The sequence below is a fragment of the Eurosta solidaginis genome, chromosome 3 (genome assembly GCF_040869045.1).
Source record: "Eurosta solidaginis isolate ZX-2024a chromosome 3, ASM4086904v1, whole genome shotgun sequence".
NCBI classification, from domain to species: domain Eukaryota; kingdom Metazoa; phylum Arthropoda; class Insecta; order Diptera; family Tephritidae; genus Eurosta; species Eurosta solidaginis.
The window spans coordinates 87,924,470-87,934,654 of NC_090321.1; the positions used below are offsets into that span (position 1 = coordinate 87,924,470).

Consider the following 10,185-nt stretch of genomic DNA (forward strand, 5'->3'; position numbering starts at 1 on the left):
AAAAGCAGGAACAAGAAAATCATTGTAAATTTTACCAAGTAGCGCAACTAACAGCTGATCGGTGAAAATTCGCACATTCATACGAACAGTTCTCGACTCAGTTTCAAAACAAAACTTTAGATTATTTAACTCAAATTTTAAAGTGAGATAATCTTTACGAATTTATGTACATAGAATATATAAGGCGTTTTTGTTGTTATTAAAACAGTAGTTTTATTTTTATTAAAGCTTTTATCAATTTTTTTTTAATTTTGAAAAAGCTCCGAACACCATTCCTTCATTTTATGACATTCGACTGCCTAGTCCACTGCCTTCCACCCTATTCGCAACATAACCTCTGTTTAAGTTGCCAAACTATATAGTAAACAATGAAGAAAATGACAAATACCCGGCGAACCATCAAAACAAACACAAACAACCGAATACTGAACCGGCTCAGCGCCGACAAAATAAAAGCATTTACACCCCTATCAATCGCCAATCTACCATATCAATCGACAATCACAACTACGACCTCATTCTTGCCTACCTCGTCAATCTAGCCATCTACCACGAAGATATTCGCGTAGCCAACCAATCGGCTTTTTCAACGCATTTTACTTAACATCCCTGCAAAAACGCTCCACGTCATTTTACTAGCCATTTTACGGTCATTGTGACTTTCTGCAGCGGTTATATTCATAGTCACGTTTGCATGGGCGTGATGACCTTTTGTGACCAAATTTTCCGTTTCGTTCCTATTAATGTGATCGTGCATTCCGCTCCCACTTATAGGATGTGAGCATAGCACTGTGCTGCTCACACTGGTCACAATGCTCGTCAAATGGCGGTCATTTTTCCGTCATTTCACTCTACATTTTCGAGCCATTTGACAATTAATTTTACTGCGGTTTAACCATTTATATAACCGCCATATAACGTGAATTTTACCTGCAGATTTACTTTACCTGGAGCAGCCATATGAATAAAATATGAACCAAAAAATTGAATTTTCAATATTTATTATTTTCAATATTATTATATATGTACATACATGAAATTGGAACTTATATTAATCCAGTTCATATAAAACAGAAGAACTTTAATAATAAATAAACTCGCTTAATTGGTTTTTGTTTTCCAATCTCTTCTAAGCGAGCAAAAAAATAATATTAAGCTTTAGAAAAAACTCCAATTATTTGAATAATCTACAACTTAAAGCTTAGTAGAAATTCAGATCAAGAATATTCAAAGGTGTCGTGGATCCGATTGCTGTCGTAATTGAAGAACTTAAAAATGTACGACTATTAATTGAGTCAGACTTATTATTGTTCTAAATCTAATCATTCAAGCAATAATTCTGCAAACCTTAGCAGGAGTATTGATTGGTTTCAAATCTAATTCCAACAGCAATCGTATCACGACATCCCTTATTATATATGAACATGAAATTTTAACTTAAATTAATACAGTTCATATAAAGAAAAGTAAGTATTTTAATAATAAATAAACTCGCTTAATTGGTTTTCGTTTTCCAATTGAAATCTTTTCCAAGCGAACAGAAAATAATTTTAAGCTTTAGAAAAAACTCCAATTATTTGAATCAATTTAAATCTACAACTTAAAGCTAATTAGAAATTCAGATTAGATTTACTCTTTTTTTTTCAGATAAAGAATATTCAAAGGTGTCGTGGAATCCGATTGCTGTCGTAATTGATGAACTTAAAAATGTACGACTAGTAATTGAGTCAGACTTATTATTGTTCTAAATCTAATCATTCAAGCAATAATTCTGCAACCCATAGCAGAAGTATTGATTGGTTTCAAATCTAATTCCGACAGCAATCGTATCACATCCCTTATTATATATGTACGTGATATTGCAACTTAAATTAATACTGTTGATATAAAGAAAAGTAAATACTTTAATAATAAATAAACTCTCTTAATTGGTTTTTGTTTTCCAATTGAAATCTTTTCCTGAGCAAGCACATCGCTAACCTGTGTTGGCAAAATATATGATTATACTGTCTTCGATAGATAGTCGGACGAGGCGTTACTCGGCGAAGTAGAGATGACCGTTGTGTCGGTGGCAGCTGTTACAACAGCAGTTTCTAACTTTACACCATCCGTACAGTGTGATGAATGCTTCACTGCCTTTTCCAATTGCTTGGCGCCAGCAATTTTTGCTGTTTGTAAAGCTTTAGCTGTAATGCAAATATATAGATGGGTTAAAGTTTCGTATGTTATTCAACAACTCATCCTATACCATCATCACAGCCTCCTCATCGATTTTGAATATGTGTACTGTTTCAGTATTCAGACCCAGTTCGTTTGATGCAATATTTTCGATTTGATGAATATGTATACTATCCGTTAGGCAGACAATTAGGTGCGTTCGATTCATTCATATACTGTGGCTATTTGAGCCGTAGACGCAATTGATATATTGTAACATTTGTAAACAGTTGGGTTTCTCTGCTGTCACCATCACCACTAGAGAGCTATTGAAGAAACGCTCGACCAAGATATGTTGCGATTTACGCGCATAGATTTTTTCCACCTTGTCACAGTTATTGATGGAGAAAAGGCGAAAGCCATATTTACCATCCAATACGGAAATGGAACTGTGGAGGAAGAAACATTTTATAAAATTTAATAAAATCAATAAATGATAGCTGTGTTAAAATGGGGTAAAGTATCGTATGTTAAAGTATAGCGAAGTTTGAATAGGTCTCATTCTTCATTCTTAGAAACATGTACGAAGGTACCTCGTAAGATATTAAAAATCCTCAACGCTTTTTTGCAATAACTTAAAAAAAACTTATATTCATCAAATTTCTGTTTAACTTCTACATATCAATAGCTACCTTTACCACCAGAATGAGTCACCATTGCTTCTACACCTATGCTATTGTTTCCTACACCGATGAGCTTTGTGATAAAATAAACAGCTATCTCCCCAATCTCTCCAGTTTTGTCGCCTCGCGAAACCTGATATTGTAACCAACCAAATCATCGGTGATCTTATTTAAAACATGGCCGCGCCAAATGTCGACCATATGACATTACCCTACCGACTGTCTTACACCTTAAAATTTTGGGTGTGACTTTCATCAGGATCTAAATTTTGGTGAGCACGCAGCCGCAATTGTTCCGAGAATTCAGAGCCGTACCAAAATCCTTAAATCCCTCGCTGGGAGTACCTGGGGAAAGGATAAAGAAACGCTCATGACTACACACAAAGCAATTAGCCAGCCGATTAAGTGCTATGCGTCACCCATAGGTCGCCAAGCCTAAAAATTACCTACTGGAAGAAGCTACAGGCCTGCCAAAATACTGCTCTCAGTTATATTTTGTTGATCCACAGCAACCAAGGCGCGGTAATCTTCCAGGGTTTTCGTCACGAAATATCTTTTCCAGATAAGCTTATACCACTTGAGCACGCTACGTTGTGTTATTATTTTATCCAATAGTTTATTAATGGTTGCCCCATCATTTGAAATTGTGGCCTTACCACTGGAATCAACAATATGCTTGTCCATATTACGTGAACCCAATGTACAGCGTCCACAATTGAATGCGAGGTATTGATGTTGGATATGGTGAATATTTTTTACATAAAAACTCATGTACCCAATACAAGTTCAGGCATACCGCCGATAACACACCTTTTAAACGACGTTGTGTGTCCAAATCACTTAGCGGTTTTTCTTCTACGATTTGTAGCAATTCTTCAACAAACGTTGGATCATGTATGGGATGCGACCAAAGTGGACCGCCCATCTATATTTGGGAATATAAGAAACAATTTGGTGTGAACAATTGGTGCCAGTTAACCCTCTGAAAAAGCGACTGACGCGCCTTTTTGAACGGACATAACCGTTTAAACGGTTAAGCACCAATTAAGTAAGAAGGAAATAATTTGATTTATTCGAGTTTAAATACTTAAGTGGGATAGTTGAAACTTACATGATGTTTATCACCGCAATGCGCACAATTTGTATTAACAGTTGGTATACCGAATTATACTTCCCCATTGCCTTTATCTGAGATCTTAATTTTACAATACCCATAGGCTGTAGCGTATAGGTATCACAACCAGTGAAATACCATTCATTGTTTGCTGTGTTCATAATATAAAGATATGGTAAGTAATTGGATTGTGGTAAAAGGCCAAAATGCTGTATACCAACCTCATGCTATATTTACACTTCGCTTGACTACTATGCATACGCACAAATACGCGTATATAAAAATTGGCAGAAATGCTCAAAAGTGGCTCAATATATTTTCCATAACGATTAGAGTGCGTTTCAATGCAATGCAATAGTATACGCAATCCCATATCATGGCAGCATTTCATACGCAAAGGCACAGAACTATTTTTGGCATTGCAGGCTTCAGGCGTATTGCCTGCCAGCACAGCCATACCATTCGCAGTTACAAGTAATGAACCCCCACTCGTCAGTGATTGTATAGCGCCATCCAGAAAGCGATTCGGACAACCATAAGGATTTAGGTCTATAACATCGAAACGCTTCTCATATGAAGTTGAAAGGTACATGAGAGTCCTATTGCGAATTTTATTATTGATAATTACAGTTAAATCACTAGCTATTGATTCGTATATCAAACCTACATTGCATCCCCTTCGCTTGGCACAATTAAATGTTCCACTCCATTGTGTCGCATATTTACGCTAATGGAATCTACTGCCACCTTAGATATATCATTTGCAACAATTTCACGCACGCCTACTACTTCTTTTGCATAACTTATGCTACGTAAACCTGTTGCAGCAAGCGCTTCCAATATTCGCAGTCCATCGTCGTATTTTACACCACCAGCCGTGTATGGTTTCTTGTCATTAGCATTGCTTGCTTTCCTTTGTATTTTGTGGATTTTTATGCGCCGCCGCTTCCCGCTCTCTTATCAACCGCTTTGAGTATACATTAAGTACTGAAATACTTAAATCAAGATTAAATTCTTGTACTGGATTGTAGAATACGGCCCCGCCGGCAATAATTTCTGTAGTACTTTCTTTGATCACACGTTCGGGTGCTTTGTCGTTCGCAGCGATCTGTTAATTCATAAAATTTAGGGCGATTTTGTTAATAACGCGAAACATATATTTACCTTATTTTCAGATATTTCCTCAACTTCCATTTTAGCTTTAAACTGCTGTGCATCCAAGTTTTTGTTATCAGCTGTTCGGTGGTGGCATACGCTGGCTGTTGCTTTCGTTGAACAGTGAAACGTGGAAACTGTTTCAACAGAGGAAATATTTAAGCATTAAAGATGCACAACACTGTTTTTTTATAAATCAACGATGATAGCCAGCCTTGGGAGGTTGTTGCTGCTGCTATCGTGGCCTTGCATTACCCGGTTGCTCTTGTGGTATATACCTTGGTATAACTGGATGTGGCGTCATTGCCCCACCTGGTCCAGTTGATGCGGACCACGAACAACAACCACCACGACCTACACTGTTTGGGTTCACTTTGCTGCTGCAAACACACCTCCGTCACAATAATTAATGGAGACCATGGAGGGGTATCTCAACAAGAGAGGCTATTTTATTGCACACATAGCCGTTTTTTTACACCGAATTTTCTAATTTTTTTTTTTCAATTTTGGATAATAAATCTTAATGGTAACAAGAATTTTTTTCTTGTATGTATGTGGAAATCAAAATTTACTATTCTGCATTAGAATTGCTCACGATTATTTATACTATGCAATTACATATTTCACTTTCTTTCTTTATAAACATGCACACATTGATATGAGTTTTTTTTGCTAAAACACACTTTGGTAGACCAAAAAATATTAAAGAATGCGTATATTAATTTCTGGAAAATGTAAATCACACAAATTGAAAAAATTTTCAACTTTTCTGCAGAATTAGAAATGGCGATTTTTTTTGCACGCAAAAATGACGTATTTTGCTATCCCTTTGAAAATAATAGGTGCGAGAGAGCACGATACATTGTGGGAAAGCAAAATTTGTCAGCATGCTATTTCATTTGCACAATTTTTCATTCCAAATCGTCACCCCTGTCAAAAATTCGTGTGGCTGTGTGCGTTTTTGGTCACACGATTTTTGCAGGGATAGCACCAGAGAACGTACACAAAATGAGAAAGCGTTTTCAGCAAAGAAGTTCAACTTCTTTGTTTTCAGGGAATTTATTCATTCTGTACAAGTTCTCTGATTTTAGCGTTATCGAGGGTTGGAATGTGGCGGCGGCCCAAAAAGTCATCGATATTTCTGCTGTTGTTGTTGTTGTAGCAGTGCTTCGCCCCATCCAATAGGTGCTACCGATCACAAATTGTCATCAATATTCTCTAACGGGAGTCCAAGGAAACTTGCTGTTTCAACAGGGATGGACCATAATGAAAGGGTTGTTAGAGGCGTTGGTTCCACATTACAATTAAAGAGATGGTTGGTGTCATTTGAGGACACATTGCAAGCGGGGCATACATTTTGTATGTCGGGGTTGATTCTGGAGAGGTAAGAGTTTAACCTGTTACACAGTATCCAAATCGAAGTTGAGCTAGAGTGACTCGCGTTTCCCTGGGGAGTATGCGTTCCTCTTCCGCTAGTTTTGGCTACTGTTCTTTGAGTACTGGATTCACCGGGTCCGACGACTGTTTGTGGAGTTCGCTGAGGACCTACTTGTGTTTTTGGCTTCAAACGGCTGAGTTCTCAGGTGCCGTATTTCCTCATAATGCTTACGGAGATGAATCTTTAAGCCCCTGGGCGGTGTAGCCTCATCAATCAGATGTCTGTTGGGATGCCCCGGTTTCTGGGTATTCAACAGGAACTGTTTGGTTGGCATCTCATTTCTCTCCCTGATGGGGAGTATTCTCGCTTCATTATGTAGGTCGTATTCTGGGGACATAAGAAAACAGCCCGTGGCGGTTCTGAGAGCAATATTTTGGCAGGCCTGTAGCTTCTTCCAGTGAGTAGTTTTTAGTCTTGGTGACCATATAGGGGACGCGTAGCATGCAATCAGCTGGCCAATTGCTTTGTAAGTGGTAATGAGCGTTTCTTTGTCTTTCCCCCAAGTACTGCCAGCGAGAGATTTGAGGATTTTGTTACGGCTCTGGATTTTAGGTACAATTGCGGCTGCATGCTCTCCAAAATGTAGACCTTGATCAAACGTCACACCCATAATTTTGGGGTGTAGGACAATCGGTAGCGTAGTGCCATCGACGTGGATGTTTAAAATAGTCGACATTTGGGACGTCCATGTTGTAAATAAGGTCGCGGAGGATTTAGTCGGTGATAATGCCAGGTTTCGCGAGGCGAAAAAACTGGAGAGATCACGGAGGTAGCCGTTTATTCTGTTGCAAAGCTCATCGATCTGTGGGCCTGGGCCTGTGGCCATTATTGTACAATTATCGGCGTAAGAAACGATAGTAACTCCTTCTGGTGGCGAAGGTAGCTTTGATATGTAGAAGTTAAACAGAAGTGGGGATAGGACACCACCCTGTGGCACCTCTTGTTTAATTCTTCTTGGTTTTGATGTTTCGTTGCTAAATTGCAGCGATGCCTACCGACCACCCAGATAATTTGCGGTTCACCTTTTAAGACATGGGGGAAGAGTAGGCCCTTCCAGGTCTTGCAGTAACGTGCCATGGTTGACCGTATCAAAAGCTTTTGATAGGTCTAGCACAACGAGTACTGTTCTATGGTGGGGTTTTTGATTTAAACCGCAATTTATCTGGGTGCTAATGGCATTTACCGCGGTGGTGGTGCTATGGAGTTTTCTGAAGCCATGCTGATGATAGGCTAGCTGCAAATTTGCTTTGAAGTAGGGGAGCAAAATGGCTTCAAGCTTCTTGGCTGCTGGCGATATGAGAGATATCGAGCGATATGCCTCTTCTATGTTATCTGGTTTCCCAGGCTTTAGTATCGGGACCACCTTGGCCATTTTCCATTTTTCGGGAATGACGAGGGTGGAAATAGACAGGTTGAAGACATGTGCTAAATATTTGAACCCCTCTTTCCCTAGGCTTTTAAGCATCGGCATGGCTATGCCGTCTGGGCCCGCTGCTTTGGATGGTTTAGTATGACCGATGGCATCCTCGACCTCTTTGGCGGTGATAGTAAATGGAGACGCGCTGAATTTATGTTTATGTGCGTATCTGTTGGCCCTCCGCCTATCTTTGTCGACCGTAGAATGCATTATATATTCTCGGCAGAAAGCGCTCGCGCATTTTTTCGAATCCGACAGCACTTTATCGCCAAAGGCGGTGGAAATTTTAAGTCGTAGACTACGGGACGCCCTTGGGCGTGAACAGCAAGGAGCCACAAAGGATTTATAGAAGTTACGTGGGCGTCTGGTTTTGAGATCTAGCCCAGAACAACCTGTCCGATGCAACCATCCCTTACGCGAGACACACTGACAAGAGTATGACCGTCCTAAAAAGATTCTTTTCCGGCAGACGCAGCACAACCATTTCTCAGGACCGGGGTCAGGAGACGGACCCGGATAGGGTTCGATACCTTCCCGGAGCAAGAGAATACTGAGCAGTCCCGCTGCAAGGAGCTGCTGGGAGGGTGACAATTTGTGGGAGGGACGCAACAAATTAAATGGAGTTACACTGAAATGACAGTCCTTGGCCAGGAAAAATCCCGAGTCGCTCCGGTACATAGAACCCACTGCCTTGGGAAGCTATTTATTGTGTGTATGAATATGAGAGTATGTAGCATTATGAATAAACGGTCATCTTCATCCGGGTCAGTTATACAGAGCCGCCCAACAGTTCCCGGGATATCGCTATGGCCCGGGACTTAGATGGTCTTAATTATAAAATAATTCGATGCATTCGCAAGCGAGGTTAGGCACTCCCAGACCACCACAATCTCACTATCGTTGAACGCAAGGCCTTGATAGCCGCTTGGCTATCAGAGTAGATGTTAAATTCCCTAACAGTAGTGGCACTGGATAGTAGTTCATCCACCGCATCCTTAATCGCAGTAACTTCCGCTTGGATGTTGCATCGACTAGTTTGCATTGGCATAACGGATGCGATGAGAACGTGCCCTGCTGATGCACTTAGTGCTTTTGTAGGAATACCTCCCTTCCCTATTCTGATAGAGAAGGAGGCAACACCAGACGCACTAAGACTTCCAAATATTTCGAAGTTGAAGCCAGGAAGCGTGATAGGGCATTTGAAAGTAATAAGAAAATCCATAGAAAATGCCACATTACAACTGCGTGACGTAATGCCCTCCGTTGACTTAAAACTGTATTTAATTATCTTGAAGAAAAAGCGCGTGGCATATTAAGGCCGCTCGAATCTTTTGAAAATCTTTGCAACACGGTTGAAGACGTTGTGATTTTATCTATAACCTTCCTTTTAAAAATCGGTTGATTACCGCGTCCACTTTTGGTATAAACATGATATAATGAAATATAAATTCGAGATCTGTAGAAGTTGGAAAGTTGGAAGAATTTAAGCCGGGGTCAAATATCTGTCAGAACCAAAAGGGCGTCCTGGTAACCAATTTTCAGACAGTGCTCAGATTCTGGAGGGACGTTGTCTACGTCTTCAAAATGGAGACAGCGCTGAAGCACTCAGCTATGTTGATAATTGCTATTCCACGGTTGGTACGGGACAAATCGTACGAATTTTTTTCATTTTAGGCCTTAACTAAAGAAAAACTATAACTTTTTCAGACAAAGTTTTTAGTGCATTAGTATTGCATGGTATATTCATAAGTAAAAATAAAAACCCGTTTGTACGGGACACCAGTCGGTCAGGTGAAACTTCAGCGAAAATATTTTTATAAAACAAAAAAACAAAATACGGGATTTTTTGCAATAGGCAAAGACATTTTTTCCTCAATTTATTATATCAATTTTTATGATTTCTCTTTTGTTTTTATAAAAAATTATGTTTTTGAAAAGAAATTCCTATGAAAAAAATAAAAGAGTTAAGGATTTTGTGCAAATGGTCTAGCTTCATAGCATTGCAAACTCCCGGAGCGCATCTTTAACAGTATACAAACAAAAACACGGCTATGCATTTGCTACGTCATTGCAAAAACACAAAAACCGCGGATCCGCTACTCCCGGAAAGATATGCCTTGACGTTCCAGGACACTGTAGATACCTTCGGCCGATAAAGGGTTAAATATATATTATATTGATGTACAAGAAATGTGTTTCAAATAAATAAAACAAGTTACAG

The 10,185-nt window shown here is 39.4% G+C and overlaps 1 protein-coding gene across 3 annotated transcripts; it reads right to left on the reverse strand.

Annotated features, from left to right (window-relative positions):
- Positions 1–984: 984 nt before the first annotated feature.
- On the reverse strand, positions 985–5,924 carry LOC137244115 (tRNA (guanine(26)-N(2))-dimethyltransferase-like). 3 transcript variants are annotated; one of them, XM_067772681.1, is made up of 7 exons: positions 5,119–5,924; positions 4,622–5,062; positions 4,176–4,553; positions 3,952–4,105; positions 3,651–3,765; positions 2,249–2,606; positions 985–2,186 (listed from the first exon to the last, which is right to left on the reverse strand). In XM_067772681.1, the coding sequence occupies exons 2-4, from the start codon at positions 4,672–4,674 to the stop codon at positions 4,096–4,098; spliced, it is 441 nt and encodes a 146-aa protein (XP_067628782.1). In that variant the 5' UTR covers positions 4,675–5,062; positions 5,119–5,924; the 3' UTR covers positions 985–2,186; positions 2,249–2,606; positions 3,651–3,765; positions 3,952–4,095. The 3 variants fall into 3 exon arrangements, with proteins under 3 accessions (XP_067628782.1, XP_067628781.1, XP_067628780.1); XM_067772680.1 differs by lacking the exon at positions 3,651–3,765; XM_067772679.1 differs by having other exon boundaries at positions 3,651–4,105.
- Between the last annotated feature and the right edge of the window lie 4,261 nt (positions 5,925–10,185).

What these genes read in the sequence shown, in the direction of transcription:
- LOC137244115 (XM_067772680.1), bottom strand. Translation starts at nt 4,674, where the DNA reads ATGCGACACAATGGAGTGGAACATTTAATTGTGCCAAGCGAAGGGGAT. An exon ending in CCAAGCGAAGGGGATGCAAT is followed by an intron (nt 4,554 to 4,621) that starts GTAGGTTTGATA and finishes AATTCGCAATAG; the next exon opens with GACTCTCATGTACCTTTCAA.